Raw genomic sequence first — 23,069 nt, 5'->3', positions numbered from 1 at the left:
AGAGGGAGTTGGTCACTGCACTGTTGTTTGTGAGCTATGCCTTTTTCAACTGCATCCTGACAGGCTTGTTCAATTTCAAATGACCATGCCCAGATTTGTTGACGACAGCTTTGGAGATTATTGTCCCATTTTTGGATGTGCTTTGTCCTCTCAAACTGTGGGAGTAATTATGGACTTCCAAATGAAGAGAGTGTTTTATTTTCTGACAATCTGACAGCAGCACTGTCATTTTCACATGAACAATTTTTATTTCATGAGCGGAATTCCAATTCTCATACTTCATCCAGTGGATTATCAATAAAGGGCTGTGTTCAGTAAAGTGACAAATATGTGACTGCACCTCGAACTGTGGTTGATGCATATTACCTGGCCTTGTGTGTGGGAACTGTACATCCAGTATCAGGGTGCAGAACCTAAGTCAATACTACAATGAGACGGGAGAATCCAAGTGAGCATTAAATTTTCTTGGTTCCTGTATAGGAAATGGTCAGGCCCTCTATGAGCCTGAGAGAAACCAAGGGAAACTATATTACTGCATATTACTATATTCTTGTATATGCTGTGGGAGTCACTATAATTCAGTATATTCTGTGAGTACTTTTCACTTTGTGGAGTCCAGCTTGTACAGTGTGTGTATCATATGCTGTATGTGCCATTATATGTATCCCTGCACATTGTCAGTATGTCACTGTATATATGCCTGTATATATGAAGTATATATGATTAATTATATTTCTAAATATACCCCACCTAAATACCATTGCCACATGCATGGCACATGCATTGAGCATGGGTATCACCAAATATGTTCTTGTATTTACTGCAAATGAAACTGAACAATCAGACACACAGAAGCCAAGCTGGTATGAAGCAGTGAATTCATTTTATTCAACTTCATTCTTACCCTTCCTACAGATAATTGTTGGTCATAAATACAGTGATAACGTTGTGATCATACAGAGGTGCTGAAAACAAAATCTCGGATAACTTAACAAAATACTTCCAAGGTTCCCAGGATATAACAGGCATTATAAAGTATACAAATCAGCACAATATTTTTCATGTTGCTGTTACTCTAAATGAGTATCTGGATAACCCCCTAAGTAAAGTATTTGTCAGGTTGTAATGAACCACACACTCACTTTGTTTCTTTGGGTAATGCTGTATGAGATGAGGATACTCTACTCCCTTCTGGACCTCATGTGTAATAATACACCTACACTGCATTCCAAGCATCATCAAGGCTCAGAGTCCTCCTGATATGGCCAAAGGATACTCTGTTTCCGAGTGCAAAGGAAAAGGGATCTGTGTTGCCAGGTTTTTGCTTCAGTCCATGCTGGGATTTGTCAGGGCTTTCCTGGAGAGTAAGCCTCTAACTCCACCTGGGTGGAGTGAAACCATGTTATTGAAATGGGAGGAGGCTTCCTGGCTCATTTTCCACTGTGAATGGATGAGGATCATCCCCTTTGGAGATTATCTGAGAAAGAGAAAGCCATGGGTCCTGTGCCTGATACTGCTGACATTGAGCAAAGGTAAGGGGTCTATGTTAGAAACTGTTACTTCTAAAACATCTTTAGGCCTGAAAACGCACAGTTTTTTGGATGGTGAACAGAGATCCCACTGTGACAGTAACTCGAGGACCATCCTCTCACTGTGACAGTAACTCGAGGACCACCCTCCCCTCCTCTACCAAGTCCTTCTAGGCATCCAACAATGACAGCTAAACTCACCTTACAAGCTTCAAGTAGACTAAGCCACAATACTAAAAGGCTCAGAAACAGATTGTTCCAAAGAATTAAATGCTTCTATTCAGACCATTAAAAAGAGGCAGCAGGTTTCAGCTTTATAGAACCCGACTGTTCCTATGGTAACACCATATGAGATTCAAAAATGGCCTCACTGTTCTCAAATCTCAGTAGCTCCAAATTTAGTGCTTAATTTTTAATACAAATAGAATCACTGAGAAAACCTCCAATTACTTTCACCATACCCTTTCATTCTTTCTGAATCACTGAAAGTTAACATGCAGGTAGATCAAAGAATTAGACAAACAGCGTTTTAACTTGGAAAGGCAAAAAAACTGCAGATGCTGGAAATCTGAAAGAAAAACAGAGCCAGGGATATTCAACAAGTCAGACGGTATCTGTGCGTCGAGAATCAGGTCAATGCTCTTCGCTACAACTGGAAAAGTGAGAAAGCAAGCATGTTTTAATTTGCAAAAAATGGGGAGTGGAAAGAACAGAGGGAATGTCTGTGATAAGGCAAAGACCTTGGTAGTTCAAGTAACACACTTGCTTTCAGTGGTGGCTAAGTGATCAACATGTACACTTATTGATTACAGCTGGAGGAAAGTGAATAGAGAAAGATAAATGTGGGAAGTAGAGAAAGAAAAAAGGCATTGGAACGCTGAGATACAGAGGACAGCAGTTGCTGGAAATCTGAAATAAAAGAGAATGCTAGAGGTCAGGTTGCATCAGAGAGAGGAAAATTAAGTTAATGATAACTTTGTAAATATAGAAAGTTAAATGAAGGCCATGGTACATTGGGAGGATTTAAGCACAAGTGCAGAGATGTCTTGCTCTGGATATGTAAGCTCCTGGTGAGACCATATCTGGAATATTGTATGCAGGTCTGGTCTTCCTTCTCAAGGGAGGGTATACTTGTGAAGAGATGTACCAGATTGATCCATAGGATGGGAAATTTGTCGTAGGAGGAGAGATTAAGCAGATGAGACCTATACTCTCTTAAGGCTGAAAGGTGATCTAGTTGAAAAGTACAAAATTCAGGACTTGACAGGATTATTGTGGGGATGAAAAAAGGCACTGGAACTTTTTGGTAGCAGAGCAGACTCAATGGGCCAAATGGCCTACTTCTGCTCCTTTGTCTTGTGATCTTGTGATTCATACTCCCACTTCTACTCCGTGCATTCTTATGATCTTATGATGATGTTTCCCCTTTCTGGGGTGTCTAGAACCAGGGGTCACAGTTTCAAAACAAGAGGTCAGCCACTTGGGATGGAGATGAGAAAAAATTTCTTTAGCCAGAGGGTAGTGAATCTTTGGAATTATCCACTAACAGGACTAGGGACACTTAGTCACTGGGTACATTCAATACTGACATCGACAAATGTCTAGGTATTAATGGAAGCATGGAATATGGGGTTTGTACAGGATAGTGGTGCTGAGGTAGATCAGTCATGATCTTATTGCATGATGGTCCAGACACAGGGACTCAAATGGCCCACTCCCACTTCTACTTCATGCATTCTTATGAATATTCTTCATTCCTTGTGTATCTAAACGCACAGATGGTTAAACAATAGGAAATAACTTAGTCACATCGACTGGAAATGTCTCAGTTTCTTTCCTCAGTCTGGGCTGCATAAGTTAATCTCACTGGGGCAATCTACGATCAGCCCCTCTGACCCTGGGTTGGGAAGGAAAAGTCAGGATTCCACTGAGGTTTAAAACACTGGTTCATTGCTGGAATAATCCAAAACTAATCCCACTGCCCCACTGTCTTCCTGTAACCTTGCACCTGCATAAAATATTGAACCAATCTCCACTTAAAATCTGCAGTGGACTCTGTCTCATCCATTTCTCTTATTAAAGCAGTTAATGCTCAAAAACCCTGCACAAACAAACTTGTTCTAACCCCTCTCCTTGCAGCTGGAGTAACAACTTAATGATCCCTTGTTATGCATTTACTGAGTCAAGGAATTAACACATTGCTTTTTACTGTTTAAAAAACCTTCATGGTTTTAAAACTCTGGATAATTTCAAAACCTTAAATAACTCTCCATTAATTTATCTATCACTGGAAGTAGGCTTACAGTCTTGGCTCTCTCTTTATGGCTGTAGTTACCGACCCATATGCCAGTACTGGCATCACTGAGACTCCTGCTGGAACGAAATTAGTGGCAGGATTTGTTAAAAGGATTGGTTGAATAATTATTGGGAAAAGTTTTACCACAAGTGCAGTGGGAGTTTGGATGGGTGGGCAGCAAGGCTGAGGTATTGGTCCTCTGATGTACACAAATGTTTCTGTCTTACTGAATCTAAAATATATTTTTTTAAACTAAATAATTCAATAAATAGGAATATGGGTGAGAATCATCAGAGTTTAAGTTGCTTGGTGTTGACAGAAGAGAAGATGGAGATTTTGGGAAGAACAAAATTATTAGCACAGGTATGCCTCTGAGGAAATATAGAAACTTTAGAATACCAAAATGGGGCAGTAAATCTGTAGCCCAGGAACTAGGCACTGTGAAACTTTAAATAAGGGTGTGGATATTATGACCATTTATAGAAATGATATTTTTTGTTTAGTTTTTGTATCAAACATTCACACATAAACAATGACAGAGAAAAGCTTCATCTGCTTGGTTGTAACAACATGCTCTTCTCCCACTTCAGCTGAGTGACCAGTGTTTCTCACTGTCATGTATTAGAGCCTGATTTGACTAAGTGAGTAGACCGCCTGTGGCTTTGTACTGTGACTCATATCCACTAAGTCTTCTGAGCTAATTTCTTGCAAGGCCCTTACAGGTACCTGAGTGGTGAAAACATTTGTCATATCAGTCTGGCCTGGTTTCAACTGAACTTCCAAAGGAGAATCAGCAGTGCCCTAACTCACATTTCCTTAGTGTTTCAAAACAATATTGATTGAGCGACATTTACTGAACCTGTATTACCCTGTGAGACATGGGACTGACCAAAGCTGCATTTGATGGATGGCTTACAATACATCTCCAATGGCCATTTTTTCCCTAGCAATTGGGTAAAGCATTTTTGGGTTCACATCAGGTTCTGGAGCTCTTGTTCCTAATTTTCTTGCAACGTTGTCTATTTTCTCACAACCTGGGGATCTTCTCATTGTCTGAAGATTCAAGTGCAAGGCTGCATTTTCTGCATAGCACAACAGGTAGTCAGCATTATGAACTGGAAATCCTCAAATTACCACAAAAGCATAAATGGAAAGTAATAATAACATTTAATTATTCCAATCTAACAGAAGGATTCCGTGTCACTCCTGTTGTGGCTGTGCCAACATCCAAAGCTTTCAATTAACATTGAAACAAGCTGTTAGAATTATCCCATAAAATATAAACATCTTTCTGCACTGTTGATAATCCTACTTCTAGGAACAGCATAGACATGGGTTCAGGCACCTCTGTAGCAATTGCACATTTAATCATTTGGCGAATGTTATTTAAAATCAGAACTGAGATTTTTAGGACATAGAACAGTACAGCACAAACAGGCCCTTCAGCCCACAATGTTGTTGCCGACATAGCTATTCCCTCCTACCTACAGAATGCCCATATCCCTCTATTTTCCTCTCATTCATGTGCCATCCAAGCCTCTCTTAAAAGCCCCCAATGAATTTGCCTCCACCACCCTATCAGGCAACACATTCCAGGCATCCACCACTCTCTCAGTAAAAAACATACCCCTCACATCTGTTCTGAACCTACCCCCTCTCACCTTAAATGCATGCCCATTTTCTGGGGGATTTTCTTGATTAATTGCCAGTAAAGATTAACAAGTGTGAGGATGGTTTGCAATAATTTACCAAACAAAATTAATCAAAGAACAGAGATCAAGATTACTCAATTCATATTTAGGTGGAAGCTTAGAAGAGTATGTACTGAGGGGATGAAATTCATTGGGAGAGTTGGGTACTAGAATAATTGGCTCTCATGGGAGAGTTAATGTATGAGAGGGCTTTCAGTTTTGAAGCTCTTCATTTCAGGGTGAACGAGATTTAGTGCACTGTTATCAGATCTAAAGCTTAAAGAAAGCACCAGACCAAAAACAGCACAGGCGACAGACTGAACTATATGCAGCTACAATGTGTCTATGAGTTCTACAGTCAGCAAGCTGCCAAGATGCCTGTGCAAAGATAAAGCAGATGAGAGAACAGTGTTTGTCCCAAAGCAGGCTTCCAGTAGAAAGGACAAGAATGCAAGGATAGTATTCAGTAATACTCATTAGTTAAATCAGCACCACAATACCTGTTGACATTCTTTGAACGTGGGAGATTCATATAGTACAGTAACGGCCCCATCGACCGACTGAGTCCACATCAAGCACCCATCCAAACTAATTCCATTCTAATCCCATTTTTTTATATTCTTCCTATGTTCCCTTCAAAGCCCTCCCTCCAGATTCTAACACTCACATACTCTCAGCACATCATGGAAACCAGCCTCCCCTCCATGGACTCTGTCTATACTTCTCGCTGCCTTGGTAAAGCGGCCAGCATAATCAAAGATCCCACCCACCCCGAGCACTCTCTCTTCTTCCTCTCCCATCAGGCAGAAGATACAAAAGCCTGAAAGCGCGTAACACCAGGTTCAAGGATGGCTCCTATCCTGTCGTTATAAGACTACTGAACGGTTCCCTAGTATGATAAAATGGACTCCTGATATCACAATCTACCTCGTTATGACCTTGCACCTTATTGCCAACCTGCACTGCACTTTCTCTGTAGCTGTTACACTTTATTCTGCATTCTGTTATTGTTTTACCTTGTTACTGCCTCGATGCACTGTGTAATGAATTGATCTGTATGAACAGTATGCAAGACAAGTTTTTCACTGTACTTCGGTACAAGTGACTATAATAAACCAATAATAATAATAAGAAGAAGGCGAAGACACCAGGGTTATTTACAGTGGCCAATTAACCTTCCAACCTGATTGTCTTTGGGATGTGGGAAACTGATACAGTCACAGGGAGAATGTGCAAGCTCCACATAGACAGCACCAGAGGGCAGGATTGAACCTGGATCACTGGGTTGTCATAGAGTTATACAGAACGGAAACAGGCTATTTGGCCCGACTTGTCCATGCTGACCAACTTGTCTACTTGAGCTGGTCCCATTTCAATGCATTTGGCCCATATCACTTTAAACATTTCCTATCCATGTATCTGTCTAAATGTCTTTTAAACGTTGTTATTGTACCCATCTCTACAGCTTCCTCTGGCAGCTCATTCCATCTTCCCACCACTCTCTGTGTAAAAAAAGTTGCCCCTCAGGTCCCTATTAAAACTTTCCCCCTCACATTAAACCTATGCCCTCTAGACTCCCCTATCCTGGGGTAAAAGGCTGCGACTGTTCACCGTATCTCTGCACCTTATGTGGGGCAGCAGTTGTAACAGCTCCACCACTGTCCCACCTAAACCTGGTTAAACCTTAAAAGAAACTGAAAGCAGACCCACAGTTTGATTACTGTCCTTGCTGACTGGCTTCAGCGCTGATTGACTGCTATGACGCAAGTATATTATGCACGGGTTCTTGCTGTGTGGCCAAGTGCCATGAACAGCCGGTGGGGAAGACGGCTTGTTTGTTTGCTAATATCTGTTATTTGAATGTGTATCAGAGATGTGAAAAGTTGTTTAATGAAAGCATGGGCCGTTTTTAAAGTAGTTTCTTCCCTAGCTTTGTAGCTGGACAGTTTCTGCAGCATGATAGATTTTGTCAGTGTGCCAGCATTCTCAGGACTGGCTGCTGTGCTGAAGCCCGCTCTGTCCTCGGTAGGTGGGTCTATGCTCAAGTATTCCTGTCTTTCAGATTATTCCTGACACTTGAACTAGTTCATTAGCTCAGTGGGATAATATTTTCCAGAGGGTTCTCTTATTGGCTCTTTTAAAATCTACTGTGATGAAGGAAAATGGACATTCGTGCTTCTCAGTCTCTGCAAGAACCTCCTCCTACCTCTCTTCACACAGCCTGCCAGCATATGCTGTCTTCCTTAACAAGAAACAGAAGGCTGAAAGATCACAGTGGGTCAAGCAGCATCTGTAGAGGCCAGAGGCATAAATTGACATTTCGGGTTGAGATGTTGCATGAGAACTGAAAGGGAATAGGAAAGGTTGTCAGTGCATAGCAGTACAAAGGGCTGCTATATACTGGCAGTCTCTTCTGTTCTCTCTCAGTCCTGATGCAGTGGCTCAACCCGAAGTGTCGACTTACAACATCTTTTGTGTCCGCAAGTGCTGACTCACCCACTGAGCTCTTCCATGGAATGTTGTTGCTACAGATTCCAGCATCTTCAATCTCTTCTGTCTTCATACCCTTTCTTCCTTATGTATCTCCAGTTTTTCCTTACATGGATCTCTGCTGTTTGTCTCACCCACTCTGTCACACTCCAAGTTAGAGTGGAGTTAGGTCACAGATCTGTATATAGTACAGTAGTATAGTAGCAACGTCATTAGATTAATATCCGGAGGCTTGGACTATTGATCTGTAGATTTGAATTCAAATTCCACCATGGGAGCTTGGGTATTTTGTTTCAAGTGATTAAATAAATCTGGAATTAGCATTAACTACAAAGCTAGCTTTTGATATAGAAGCCCATTTTGCTCACTGACATCTTTCAGGGAAGGAACACTATGACCGAGAGACTGTGATCCCTGCCAACGTGAGTTTTAACTGCCCTCAAAAACAACTGGGGACGGACAACAAATCCTGGCCTCGCAGTGGTCCCGCAGAGAATCAGAAAAAAGAAATGAATTCATTGAAAAGACAATTACAAAAGCAATTTCTGCTGAATTTCCAATTGGCTTTAAAATGTGAAGTAAATAGTCCACTTCATCAGACAGCAATCTCTCCATCCACACCAGGCCCTGTGTGACACCGTTTAACTTTATGCAAGACAATATTTAGATGCAAGTCACGCCTATCCAATTTAGTCGGAGCAATCTTCCTGGTACCAACCACTTGCCTGTAGTCACCAGTATTGTTTGGTGCCAATGACTCACAATATTGCCGTTCAGAAGAATTCATCCAAGAAATTCTGCATCAGTGTGTTGACTGTAAAATACCATTTTAAGGCATTAAAGTATTACACCATGAATATACCATCAGATTCAAATTCTGTGCCAATATTGATTGTCTCATTCCATTTTATATCATTAAAACTTTGCCTAATTTTCATAAATATGACATCATATGTAAATATTTGAACAACATGTACCTTTCTGTTTTGCATTATTCCACACTGATGCATTCAGTTTCTATAAATGAGATCATCAACAAGCTTAAATAAAAACTGCAGTCAGGCAAAACACACAATAGAAACTCATTTTCAGATAGTAACAAAGAATCTGGAGATAGGCCAAAATGGATTAAACTGAAAACATATTCAAAAAGGCACATTGCCAAGTCCAACATCCTAAACTGCACATATAGAACCATAGATCCTCTTATGTTAATGTTGCAGTCATTGAACAAAAAGTGCAGCAACTTTTTGTTACTTGGGGAGGGTGAAGGATATATTCCCCCAACACAGAGTTATCAGAGTCACAAGTACCAATAAAGTTCAGGCTGGAATATTACTTAAAGGTGAACGGAATTTGTGTTTGTAATGGAAGAAATAGGAGAACATAGAACAGTACATCACAGGAACAGGCCATTCAGCCCATGATGTTGTGCCTAACTAATTAATTAATTAAACACCTAACTAAACCAATCCCTTCTGCCCACACAATGTCCATGTCCCTCCATTTTCTACACATTCACATGCCTATCCAAGAGCCTGTTAAACACCTCTGTCGTATTTACCTCCATTACCACCCCTGGCAGTGCATTCCAGACAACCACCGCTTTGTGTAAAAAATCTGCCCCACACATCTGCTTTGAACTTACCCCCTATTACCTTAAATGCATGCCCTCTAGAATTAGATATTCCAACCCTGGGAAAAAGATACTGGCTGTCTACTCTATCTATGCCTCTCATAATCTTATGAGCTTCAATCAGGTGTCCCCTCAGCCTCCACTGCTCCAGAGAAAACAACACAAGTTGTCCAACCTCTCCTTAATAGCACATGCCCTCTAATACAGGCAGCATCCTGATAAACCTCTTCTGCACCCTCTCCAAAGCCTTCACATCCTTCTTATAATGGGGCGACCTGAAATGAATGCAATACTCCAGATGCGGCCTAGCCAGAATTTTATAAAGCTGTAAAATAACTTGCTGAACTAAATGCCTTGACTAATAAAGACAAGCATGCCATATGCCTTTTTTACCACCCTATCAAAGTGTGCAGCCACTTTCAGGGAACTAAGATCCTCTGTAACTAAGATACCTCTGTACATCAACACTGTTAAGGGTCTTGCCATAGACCCTTAACAGTGTACTGTCCCTTTACATTTGATCTCCCAAAGTACAACACTTCACACTTGGCTGAATTAATCTCCATCTGCCATTTCTCTGCCCATATCTGCAACTGATCTGCATCCTGCTGTATCCTTTGGCAGTCTTCTACACTATCCATGACGCCACCAACCTTTGTATCGTCTGGGAACTTACTAACCCACCCATCCACATTTTTATCCAAGTCATTTATATATATTACAGACAGTAAAGGTCCCAGTACAGAACAACACTAATCACAGACCTCCAGCCAGAATAAGTCCCATCGACCACTACCCTCTATCTTCTATGGGCAAGCCAATTCTGAATCCAAATGGCCAAGTGACTGTGGATCCCATGCATCTTAATCTTCTGGATGAGCCTTCCATGTGGGACCTTGTCATACGCGAGAATGGGAAAATATTCAGGGTAAGGTAGGAACGCAGATCTAACATACAGAGCTCCACTGAAGGGCTCGCATTGGTGCATGCCCAATGGGCTGAATTGCCTATAATGCTGAAATTTCTATGATCATATTGGAAATTTACAGTCAAAAGGATTTTAATGGCCAATCTGCAATGGGGGTGGGAGAGGGATTTGGTATTTGTATTGGTTTATTATTGTCACGTACCGAGGTACAGTGTAAAACTTATCTTGCATACCGTTTGTACAGATCAATTCATTACACGGTGCATTGAGGTAGTAAAGGGTAAAAACAATAACAGAATACAGAGTAAAGTGTCACAGCTACAGGGAAGTGCATTTCAGGTAGACGTTAAGTGGCAAGGTCAAACAAGTCCATCTCATCTTATAAGGGAACCGTTCAATAGTCATCACCGTGGGATAGAAGCTGTCGTTGAGCCTGGTGGTACGTGCCCTCAGGCTCCTGTATCTTCTGCCTGATGGGAGAGGAGAGAAGAGAGAATAACCTGGGTGGGTGTGGTCTTAGATTATGCTGGCTGCTTCACCAAGGCAGCAAGAGGTAAAGACAGAGTCCAAGGAGGGGAGGCTGGTTTCCATGACGCGCTGGGCTGTGTCCACAACTCTCTGCAGTTTCTTGCTGTCCTGGGCAGAGCAGTTGCCACACCAAGCCGTGATGCATCCAAATAGGATGCTATGGTGTATCGATAAAAGTTGGTGAGTGTCAAAGGGGACATGCCAAATTTCTTTAGCCTCCTGAGGAAGTAGAGGCACTGGTAAGCTTTCTTGGCTGTGGCATCTACATGGTTGGACCCGGACAGGCTATTGGTGATGTTCACTCCTAGGAACCTGAAGCTCTCAACCCTCTCGACCTCAGCACCATTGATGTAAACAGAAGCAAGTACACTGCCCCTGTTCCTGAAGTCAATGACCAGCTCTTTTGTTTTGCTGATATTGAGTGAAAGGTTGTTGTCATTACACCATGTCACTAAGCTCTCTATCTCCTTCCTGTACCCCGTCTCATTGTTATTTGAGATATGGCCTACTACAGTGGTATCATCTACAAACTTGTAGATGGAGTTAGAGCAGAATCTGGCCATGCAGTCATGAGTATATAGGGAGTAGAGTAGAGGGCTGAGGATGTAGCCTTGTGGGGTACCAGTATTGAGATGAATCGTGCTGGAGGTGTTGCTGCTTATCCTCACTGATTGCGGTCTGTTGGTCAGAAAGTTGAGGATCCAGTTGCAGAGGGAGGTGTTGAGTCCCAGGTCTCGGAGTTTGGTGATGACAAGATTACTTTTTATGCTTGGGTTTAACTTACACCCCACCAGCCAATTGCCCACCTGAAATTACAGGGTTGGGATTGCTGGCCAATGGGTGAAACCCACATGGCCCAGAAGCTGCCAACTGGCTGGGACCCAGATGATGAGGTAGGAAGGATGGGAGTTAGTCTGGCTGGGGGTGGAGATATAAAGGAGACAAAGACTCTCCTCATGGGGTTCAGAGGAGCAAACCAGCTCTTGTCCCCTGCTTCTCCTGCTCTACAAGGCCAAGTTCAAGTATAACTTTGAGAGAACATATGGCATAACCTCCAGTCTACAGAGCAGCTATCACTGAGGGGGGTGGTCGTGGCAGTGACCTTGGGCAGACTTTGGTTAAAAGTCATTGAATGCAAAAGGACTTTGAATTTAAAACATGGTTGAGTCTTCTGCATGACTTAGAGAGAGGTTTCATCCAGCCTCAATATATACTAGTACCAAAATCTACCTGCAGTTGATCCCGTGTAACTCCCCTGCCTCCTGAATTCTGCCAGAACAGCGCATTTGGTGATGGGAGTGGGGGTATTGTTAAAAGTCTCCAATGAAGAAATTACCCTCTCCTTTCTCTTTTCAGATGATGATGAAATCAAACCTGGTACAAAACTCATGATCTACTGGACAGCAAGGGTGTCTGATGTCCTGCATGTTTCTGAGACCTGAACTATTGAGTTTTGGCACCTCAAGGGCTGGAGGTACTCTCCACAAAATCCTGCAAATCCATGAGAAGGATACAGCAAAGCAATGTCTGTGTCCTCTCCCAGGCCAATATCCCCAGAGCTACTTACAGTCAGTTGGCTCTGTTAAACAGGCCACATCACTCACATGACCAGCACCAGAGTCCTGAAACAGGCGAGCTATTCAGGTTCTGTCATGGGAAGAGATTGCCAGGAAGACAGAGGGAAAGATCCAAGGAGTTCTCAAAGCTCTGTTTAAAAACTACAACCTCTACACCAAGGAATGCCTGACCCACGACCGCTTGGTGGTGAAGGAGATGTAGCGTGGTATTGAAAACCTCAGATCCTTGCATCAGGAACACACAAAAGTTCTGCATGAATGGTGGATAAAATGCACCATCTCACAAACCACCCATCTGTCTCCTATGGGATCTCCTGCCCCACTTGTGGAAGAACCTTCAGTTTCCATACTGGAGCTATCAGTCACCTCAGAAAACATAAAGCAAGGGTGGAACCGTTGGACTGCCTTCGGAAGAGGAGAGTGGATTTTTTGATGGTCATACTAAATTTTTTTCTTTTCCTCTCTGAATACGGTAATTATTATTGCGTAGTTTTCGAAGCCTGATAGAAATGACCTGCCACCTCTCAGTTCAAATTGTTTACATACCTTTTGCATCTTGGCTCGAGTGTTCTCATTTAACACTAGCATTTTTGCATCCATATTTCGCAGTGATTCCCACCTGGACTTTTCCATTAACTCCTCATTTTCCTTTTTCAAGAGGTTTAGTTTCAGCTGCTGGGTTTTAATATTTTTAACAGTGTTCTGTCAATAAACAAAAAATGAAACTGGTGACATTGTGTATCTCGTATCCACTCTTCTTAGGGCAGCCCTGGGACAGAATGTTCTACTAAATTAGTATAGTGAGCACACAACTTGTAAGGGAGACTGGTAATCCATGTGAGAGCTGTAGTTAAGATTAATGTAATACCAGAATTGACTAAAAAAGGAAGAAAAATTATGTTGAAATGCCTTTGTTGCATCATTTCTGAGGTGCCATCTTCCAAAAGGTCACCATGGTAATTGAGATAGAGTCTTCAACCATTTCTGATTAGAAATTTTAAATCTAGTTTGGATCGGTTTATTATTGTCACATGTACTGAGATACTGTATAGTGAAAAGCTTTTGTTCTGCATGCCATCCAGACAGATCAAAGTAGTATGAAGAAAAACAGAACGCAGAACATAGTGTTGTAGTTACAGAGAAAGTGCAGTGCAGGGAGACAAATAAAGTGCAAGGGCCATGACAAGGTTGACTGGGAGATCAAGAGTTCATCTTTCGGTTCAAGAGTCTGATAACTGCGGGATAGAAGCTGTCCTTGACTCTAATGGTACGTGCTCTCAAACTTTTGTATCTTCTGCCCGACAGAAGGTGGGAGAAGAGGCAATGACCGGGGGGGGGGGGGGGGGGGGGGGGGGCGGGGTCCTTGATTTTGTTAGCTGCTTTCCTGAGGCATTACGAAATGTAGACGGAGTCAATGGAGGGGGGGCTGGTTTGCGTGATGGACTGGGCTGCGTTCCCAACTCTCTGCGATTTCTTGTGGCCTTGGGCAGAGCAGTTGTCATACCAAGCTGTGGTGCATCCAGGTAAGACGCTTTCCAGGGTGCATGTATAAAAAAATCGTAGTCAGGACTTGAGGTGTGGAACCCATGAATCCATCCACAGCTTCTTAAATGGACCTATGGAAGCCACCCGAAAAAGCCCCAAAAATATTAAAGCTTCTTCTTCTGTAGAGCTGCAGGAATGAAGAGATCTCCTCTTCACTCCACACACACACTGGTGGTCAGCTCTCAGCTGTTCTCCTCCCACTGCTGTTTCCACACTTAGTCCTGAGTCTTGGCATAGGCTGGAATTCATAAAATCCTGCCAAGGGAGCTGAGATACAAGAACAGATTGATGGCCACAGCTTGCCCGATTTATTCTGATGTGGTCCTTGGAGAATCGTACTTGGTCCTCAGCCTCTTTGTTCTGACCCACTGTGGCTGGAATCTCACCCAGCTTGGGGAACTAAGAAATTTAAGCCTCTCTGTCTCATGCTGTTCATGTGGCCACTGTAATCTCTTTACAATTAACATGACTTTAGGCTCTGCACTATGGTTTGCTAGCTACCTTTGCAAAAATTTCAGTAATCCTAGAATTAAATATGGAACGACTGCACTAGGACAACTGATGGGGAAAACTCCTCAGCCACAGCACAGACCAGAACTCATCCTCTATGGGTCAAGCTCTCACCCTCTTCTAACACTTTGGTCATGAATTCTGCATAAAACTAGTGGACAGTTCTATAAACCCACTGAGTTCAATAATGTCTTCCAGGGAAGGAAATCTGCTCCCCTTACACACTCTGGCCTGTCTGTGACTAAACCTACCACAATGTGCTGATTCTTAATTGTTAAAAGTAAGTTACCAATTCATCCAGTTGTACCAAACCTTATAAGTAGCACAAGGACTGCAGCTGATATAGAAGGTGGTTCACCTTATCAAGGGGAATTAGGAATGGGGGTTAAATATTGACCTTTCCAGTGAGGCCTGGAACCCATCAGAGGATAAAAAGCCAGATGTTTTAGAGCAGTGGGTTACTTTGCACACCCCATGATAACATGTGTTCTTTTTATCTCCACCATTGTAGGAAATTCCTGTTAGCCCTTAAGTGGCTGGAGGGCATTTCTGTGACATCTTCACAGAGGCATCAATATAACACTACAGGTTAAAATACTGGATAAAAGAAAATGATTCAAAGGTGCACATTGCTCGCACAATAATGTCACACCTTCATTTCGAAACACAGATCAGTCTGAATTAATTACTTCATATCATTGGTGGTTAGGTCCGAGCTGGCAAATTTATAATGTGGTTTACTGACCTTAATTAGTCGTAGCCGGTTTATCCATTCAACTGATAAGATGTCTCCAGGACAATCTGTGCTTTGAAGGAGTGTTTGATAAGCTTTCCTCAAGTGGTGGAGTTCAATGATCAGGACTGTGAGCTGTTTAGTAGTGTAGAAAGTATCAGATTGAGTCTGGCTCTGTCTCTCCTGGGCCTAACCCATTAACAATAAACCACTCCTATTTTTGACGAGAACACATAGATGCCACAGCCATGCTCCATGCTGTGCTCTTGCTGAGAGAAATCTGTGTGTCTATACCGAAGTGCCACAAAAGCCATACTTCTAACTAGGAGCAACCTGTGGGTGAGAGACTGCCACCAGGTGTGGCAGTGTGAGGCTCATACAATTTTAACTCCTGAATCCCAGCTGGATGTCCCTGGACAACTATGCACCATGGGCAAGAAATGACATCTCATCAATGGGCAGGTACAGAAACTTGGAGAACGGGAGGTTACTGGTGGGGAGCAAAGGACAGTCTCTGGGCGGAGATGGCTGAGTAACTCACAGGGAGGTGGCTGAGGTAAGTGTGTGGGGTGGGGTCGTGGGGAAGTGGGAAGAAAACACCTATTTTAGTGTCATCTGCAAACTTACTAGTACAACTTACCGGCAGGCTGCTTACAGTGGAGAGCGTTCTTAGTCTGCCCCCGGATCCCACTTTTATTTGCAAAGATATTAGGACAAGGAAAATTTTCTTTGTACAACAGGGGATATAAGATCTTCCAAAATGCCTGATTTGTGACTCTGAACCTGAGAAGAACATCTAGCATAAAATCCCCAAAAGCAAACTGTTACTTGCTTTACATTTCTGTGATGCCATGCTAGCTTAACACTTGGCAGCAACTGACACTCGTACCTGGTTGACCTTTATCTGGTTCTTGTGCCTGAGGTCAATGTTCTTGCTCAGAAGATGTAGAAGTTGTTTTCTGTTCTGTTCACTGGATAGTTCAAGGCCCTACATACAATAAAGAAACAAAAGCTGTAAATAAATTTGACATTCAAACATGCCATATCCGGAGGTGCATTTTCTCTTCTCATTATTTTGCATATTGTTTAACCTGGGTATCACAAGTACAAGAAGGTTTTTTTATTTCTTCATAGTTTAATGCCTAATTGTCCAGTATGCTCAGCCATTTTAAAGGGTACTTAAGAGTCAGTGACATATGTGTGGGTCTGGGGTTACATATAGACCAGACTGGGTAAAGACGACAGATTTCCTTTCCTAAAGGTCATTAATGAAACAGACATTTTTTATGATAATCTGATTATTTCAAAACCACCACTACTGAAACCAGCTTCTTAAATCTAGTTTTTTAATTACTTGAATTTAAATCATTCAGATGAGATCATGGGATTTGAACTCACATTACCATATCAATAGTCGAGGCCATTGGATGCCAGTCCAGTAGCTTAACCACTCTCATGTTTACCTTTATTTCAAGAATCACGAGACTTCATTAAATGAGAGTATTAAAGGCTAAAGTTGGCTGCCAGTTCTGGGTCTGCTATATCATCTTGATGACAACATGCTTTTCTGAAGCTGAGATTAATCCATAGTGACACATCTCGATGGGACCATGGTTGACTCGTTCCGTGGAGATGTTCCAAGATAGCCAGTATGACTTAACTAAGTCTCTCTACTGCGGAATTGTCCAATGCATGACCTCACCTTTGCTTCAGCTGTCTGCATTCCCAGCTTGCACAATATCTGGTCTCTCTCACTCTCCAGTTTCAGATTTAGCTTCACAAAACCTAGAAGCATAAAACCAGCTCAATATTTATTTGGAATTTACCACAGTGCCATCCATGTTAATGGAACATCTCAGTACAGCAATATTGATGTGGCAAACCCACTCCATTAATTAGAAAACTGGAGGTTTTTGGTACTTTGATTGTCATGATACATTATGGTAGCCAAGGTTTGTAAGACAAGTCTTTAACTGTAACATTTTTAATGCAGCACATTAAATAAATTAAACATCACAGCATTTAAAAAATTCAGCAATAGCTGAACAAATGAAAACTTGAAGCTATCATTGTAAAATATAACCATAGTTTAACCTCGTTGCTTCATGAATTTCTTGGACAAACAGATGCCACGGACAATGCAGGCATCCAATGTGCTTGTGAACATTTTATTCATTAAAATGTCCATCTAGAAAAAGAAACTGAACAAATTGTAATGGTCAGTGAATTATACCTTCTATTTTCTCCAACAGTTTTTCAAATTGCAGGTTGTTCTGAGTTTTGATCAGATCTACATTTGGCTGCTGTAACCTATTTTTGAAAAAAGATGTAGTTCATTAATAGGACAAAAACATTATTTTAGCTAGCAAATGTTAGGGTTTCAAATAATGATGGAGGTGAGTTCAATCCTAAATAATGCGCAAAGCTTTAATTTTATGAAGGACTGTATCAACCAATGTTGTACAGAGAAGCAAACACTGCGCGTTCCTCATGGAAATGCACCTCTGGCTCACATGTTGGCACCCAGGAAGTCTTTGACCTTCCCCTCATTCGATAACAATGAAACCAACTAAAATGGGACAGTGGAAATTCATCCATTACCTTCAAAATAACTGAAGCAAAGTTCAACACAAGTCAATACTACACTACCTGTTTAGTACTTCTAACAGGACACATTTCTACAATTCACTATTTAGAAGCCTTCATCAAAAGGAGTGGATTTTCTTGTGAATGTGAGTCCACATTCCCCTGTGTTTTTTTTTTGAGAATTTGACTTCAGTTAAAGCAATAAGAAAAATAAAAAGGTTAGTTCCATATCATGGAACTGTTGGTCATCAGCAGAAAGGATTCCCAACTGGTTCTCCAGTATCCTTTAGTGATGGAAACCAGCCATCTTATCTCATTTGACCTGTGCAAGTTTTCATCTGTACAACAGATAAATTTTAACTCCCTCTGAAGTAACCCAGCAAGCCATTCTTTTTATCTCACCACCCACTTCTCATGAAAGTACAGGAAAGGTAATAAATGCCGACCTTTTCATCCCAGAAATGAACAAAACATAATTCCGGACTTTTGACCTTCACTGTTTCCAGTTCCAATCAGTCAGTTCTTAATGACCTGTGGGCTGTTAATATCCAAGGATTTAACTTACTGTTTTACTTTACTCTTTAACAAGGTTGTAAGAAAAAGGCTCATTCTAATTACCCTTCCTTTGAATACCTTGACCCTTTCCATGCTTTCCTATTTTCTTGTGGATCTTGGTTGAGCATCATGGCGGCCTGCAGAGAAGTAAAATAAGATAAGTAAAAACAATTGACTGGGGCAGTAAGTGACCAATGGTGCAAAGAATGTGTATAATGTGGGCACGGTGGACCCAAACTTCTGACCAGCAGTTCCATAGAGAGCTGCCAGTGCCGTGCTCCTTGTGAAGCAGCTCCCTGTTGATTCCTGCACCTGTGCATTGGTCAGACACCAACACAGGAGATCTCCTGCTCCACCATTATACTCACCAGCAACACCAGCGATGAAACAGAAATGTACCAAACTGAAGTACAGGATACATTTCACATCTGGCCCCTCTGCTTTACGTGACTCATGGCTGATGGAAGTTGTGCGACCCCATTCATTTGAATGATATTACCAATAATGAATGGAAAAGTATGTTGAGGGAAATGGCTTGTTTATTTTTCTTTATTTTGGTTATTTTAATTCATTTCTGGTACTTTAAGGTGTTAACAAATAAATTTTATTTTTAATTTTTTAGATAATTCAAGACTATTCAAGACTATTTGAACATTATCAGGGACATTTAAACATAGTTTAAAAGGCCTTTGCAAGCTGTCAATAGACTGTCAGGGAGGTCTTGGGGCAGGGCCTCATACACCTGCCACTGAGGTCTAGTCACTGCTCATGGGCTGCGCTGCTTCTTGGGGGGAACCTTCATGGGAGGGTCAGGTTTGTTGGTCCTGAATACCAGGATTAAGTTACTGTGAGCACTGGCAGTGATGATTTCAGGGGGTGGATCAGAGGGCCAGATCCACTGTGGTCTGACCCAAAAAATTCCAACACAGGACTTCCACTCAAGAGACCCAGCTATTATTTGCTTGATGAAGGTGAATGGGATTTTTCTGGGTCTTAATCAGACTACAACGGTGCTTTAAGTAATAGTGATCAATCCCAGAGGATTTTTGGAATGAAGATTTAAAAGATTTTTTTATGCCTGGTATTTTTGGCCAATTTTGGGCATTGTGCTCCCTATACTGTTTTGAGATGCCCCTGTTCAATGGATGGCTGCTGCTGTTTTGCCATTACAAGCACAGGACCTATTGCACCTTGCCTGGGATTTGGGATATGGGCAGTGGTTGAATACAGTAGTGGGCAGGTGCAGCACCCCACCATGTTACTGCCCCTCAAACAGGTCTGTGTAATATTTAGATTTCAGTTTTCTGCCATGACTGCTCCTACCCACAAAAATCTTACTTCCATAGAAAGGAGAAATAAGCAGATTTATTTATCTGCTTATGAGGTTTAATTATGTCATGGACGGAAACCATGCACAGGAAGCTTCCTGCCCCCACTAAACTTGAAAATGATTTCCCAGTGTCTAAATGATGCATTACAGAGCATAAATATATTGAGAATGATGAACTCCAGCACTGATAATGCAGCATTGATTCTGTAAAAGGGTTGCATTGATAATATATAAATGTTGCATGGAAAATCTATCAGCAATGCACAATTACTATCTAAGTGTTTAACTGCTGTGCTGACAAGGCATCATTGGTAATGTATCCACTGAACAGACAATTCTGCTTTCTGTATTGCTAGCATACAGGCTTTGGACTTAAATAGTACGATGACCCTTTACCTTCAGAATATAATAAGAATAAATTGTTGCTCTGTGATAATGTGAGTGCCATGTTGTATTAATCACATGCAATTGCTCAAGAATTTTTTCAGTATAACAGTGTGTACTGAAACATGGCAGGTCTGTTAATGTATGTTAATAGGCAGGTTTAATATTAGGTGCAACCCCTGCTGCAGTTTTGAAACCCAGAAGGAAAGCATTTCCTTTAGCATTAAATTCAGCTTGGAGCTCTGATTAGGATCAATCTTTAACTTTGTTTTTATGTTCACAAAGATTCTCCTCCTCTTACCCCCAGTTGCTGCTCTGTTCCTACGTTAGCCATCTGCAGCTCTGTTCCAGTGGCATTGACGGAGTCACTGACAGCACTCATCCCTTCCTTACCATCTTCCATTTGCTCCCAACAAATAAACAGCGCCTCCTCCTTAGCCAATTCTCGTCTCCTCAGAAGAAACTTACACTGCGGACATGATTTGGAGGGGATTTCCTGAAGGTCTATTGATGGCACCCTATGGATTGAAATGTTATATGTCATCATTAAGAGCTGGACAAGGGCTATGGATGGAAAGTTTCACCAGCCTGTCATACACATTAAGATATCCTGGCGAGCTATTCGTAATTTCCTGGTATGTGTCAGCTTTGGGCAAACTCCCATCTGCCAAACTTATTAAGTCTTTAAGGTTATAGCAAACAAAACATAAATAATATCTTCCACTCAAGCAGAATCAGATTATTGTCCATTATGGCAATTAGTACCAAAGTCACTTTAAGTATGTTTTTCCTTATGGCAATATTGCTTAAAGTTTCTCTACATTATAAGAAAAATTTAAGGCATCATTGTGTCTGGAAATTCATCCTCAGTTGGCAGCACGAACACATCATGTAGTAGTGGCTGCATGTTCCAGTCCACTTCAAAAATCTGGTTTCACTACCCAACTGTACAATTTGTACCTCTGTCCAGGGTTGGAGTGCATGAACTCATTTACTTCCTGACCTGGCAAGTCCCATCAGAAAGTAACAGAGCTAATGAAAACTGCCATTTTATTCTACTCTTAAGCTATAAGTTACCATGCAAAAATCTCCTATTTGTAAAATACTTAACATCAAGTAAAGCCCCTGATTCCTTTCTTTGGCTTCAAATACAGTAAGGTGGTTATATCAATAATCATTAGTGTTCTGCAAATCCATACACTGCAGAGGAATATCACCTGGCGTTCAGAGATTGCTCATGGCGATCTTGTTTATTCCCCTCTTCAAAGCCATTAAGTTGTGGAAATGGGGCATAATCTATAGGAAACTGTATGGTAATGATAGGGCAAGAGTTCAATATTGAATCTTTATTTTCCTTCAATGGTATGTTTTAACTTTAATTATTAACAGCATGGAAATCAGATATTTCAAAATAATTTTAATTTTAAGAGGTAAAATTGAGTCTGACAGAAATAGGAATGCAGTTGGAGAGTTTGTGTCCTACTGTATCTGTGCTGGTTTACCAAATAAAACTATCTGCTTGAGTCCTATGTTGCTATAGCCTTTATATTCTTCCATTCAAGCACTTATCTAATTACTTTTAAGTGATGCTCTTTGTTTTAGAAGCCGTTTATTTAAATTATTGCTTCATTTCAAGTAAGTCTGTGAAAAATAACTTCCATTACTCCCTTTCCTTCCTTTAATGATAATCCGAATCTTGGTACCATTCATGAATCAACAAAAAAAAATTACCTGCCATCAGATTGATTTGGTAATAAGGAATCACTGCATTTGTGACATTTCATTCCTTTCAGTGTTTCCAGCAACACCTCTTTCTCATTAAATATCTGCTGTTGTTCAGATTCTAGCGTCTTCAGTTGAGAGGATAAAATTGTCTTTTCACTCTGCAGGTTTAGAATTTGTTGTTCCAAACCCTGCAAACTTTGTTTCAGTCTTGTTATCTCCAACAAAAGGCTTTCATTTATCTGTTGTATGAAGAAAAAGCACATGTCTCCACATGTTTTTGGGAACTATATCAACTAAAGTGACACCATCTCACCATGGTTACTCTGCGTTGCAGATACCTTGAGAGATATTACCTGGTACTGCTATAATACCCATTGGCTTTTCAACAGAAAGGAGATTTAAAGTTTGGCTGATTTTAATCATTGCTTTGTCTGGGCATTGTCATAAGTATTGCCAAGTTAACTAGGGAATAAGACAGGAGTCAATTGTATAATCTATTTTTGCAGAAGCTTTCTGCAAAGGTGGAATTCAGACGGGTGGGTCTTGACATGATGTGATCATCTAAAACATGATGGCAAATCAGTAACTCATTTTACATCTGTCTCAATTTTGAGGTGAATAGAAGACGTGATCTCATCTCTAAATAAGGGTGGAAGCTCCATTTTATGAGTGCCACTCCAATTCAAAGGAATAAGTTCAACAGCTTCCTAACTCACCTGTTTGCAAACAATAAGAGCATGGAATCACACTCGTATTAGCTCGCCCCATGCATCAAGCTACATGTTAACATAAACCACCTCTGTATTACTCAAGCCTTTGTGATTCAGAGTGTGAAACACAACATCCCAGAAGGTTTTATAGCAAGGGAGAAAGACTGAAGCAGGGAATACAGAAGTAATCAAAATGCATCCTCACACATATACTGAAAACAATGCAAAGGTTGATAACTGGATTACTATCAGACCTGTCAAAACCATCGATATCAGACTAAATAGAACAGGGCAGAACAAAGTCCTGTGCATGCGT

At 41.3% G+C, this 23,069-nt stretch overlaps 2 protein-coding genes across 2 annotated transcripts in view; both read right to left on the bottom strand.

The window, feature by feature from the left end:
* The window catches only part of hopx (HOP homeobox), a 32,149-nt gene extending 24,077 nt beyond the window's left edge, over nucleotides 1–8,072 (bottom strand). Inside the window, exon 1 of the mRNA XM_052043272.1 lies at nucleotides 8,013–8,072. Within this exon, the coding sequence (XP_051899232.1) occupies nucleotides 8,013–8,057 (45 nt within the window). The 5' untranslated portion in view covers nucleotides 8,058–8,072. The remainder of the gene's footprint in view (nucleotides 1–8,012) is intronic.
* A 2,890-nt stretch (nucleotides 8,073–10,962) lies between these two features.
* LOC127585638 (uncharacterized) lies at nucleotides 10,963–22,110 on the bottom strand. The gene is made up of 9 exons (XM_052043260.1): nucleotides 22,050–22,110; nucleotides 20,620–20,836; nucleotides 18,683–18,741; nucleotides 17,697–17,773; nucleotides 17,166–17,248; nucleotides 16,353–16,451; nucleotides 15,476–15,598; nucleotides 13,222–13,377; nucleotides 10,963–11,040 (listed from the first exon to the last, which is right to left on the bottom strand). Exons 1-9 carry the CDS (start codon nucleotides 22,100–22,102, stop codon nucleotides 11,020–11,022), a joined length of 888 nt encoding a protein of 295 aa, XP_051899220.1. The 5' UTR covers nucleotides 22,103–22,110; the 3' UTR covers nucleotides 10,963–11,019.
* Nucleotides 22,111–23,069: the final 959 nt, after the last annotated feature.

The sequence above is a fragment of the Pristis pectinata genome, chromosome 2, assembly GCF_009764475.1.
Source record: "Pristis pectinata isolate sPriPec2 chromosome 2, sPriPec2.1.pri, whole genome shotgun sequence".
In the NCBI taxonomy this organism is placed as follows: domain Eukaryota; kingdom Metazoa; phylum Chordata; class Chondrichthyes; order Rhinopristiformes; family Pristidae; genus Pristis; species Pristis pectinata.
The sequence above is the reverse complement of the archived record's forward strand: the minus strand, read 5'-3'. Positions and strand labels throughout refer to the sequence as shown.

What these genes read in the sequence shown, in the direction of transcription:
- LOC127585638 (XM_052043260.1), bottom strand. Translation starts at nt 22,102, where the DNA reads ATGAAATGTCACAAATGCAGTGATTCCTTATTACCAAATCAATCTGAT. An exon ending in ACTGTTGGAGAAAATAGAAG is followed by an intron (nt 17,249 to 17,696) that starts GTATAATTCACT and finishes TTATGCTTCTAG; the next exon opens with GTTTTGTGAAGCTAAATCTG. An exon ending in ACCAGATAAAGGTCAACCAG is followed by an intron (nt 15,599 to 16,352) that starts GTACGAGTGTCA and finishes ACTACTAAACAG; the next exon opens with CTCACAGTCCTGATCATTGA.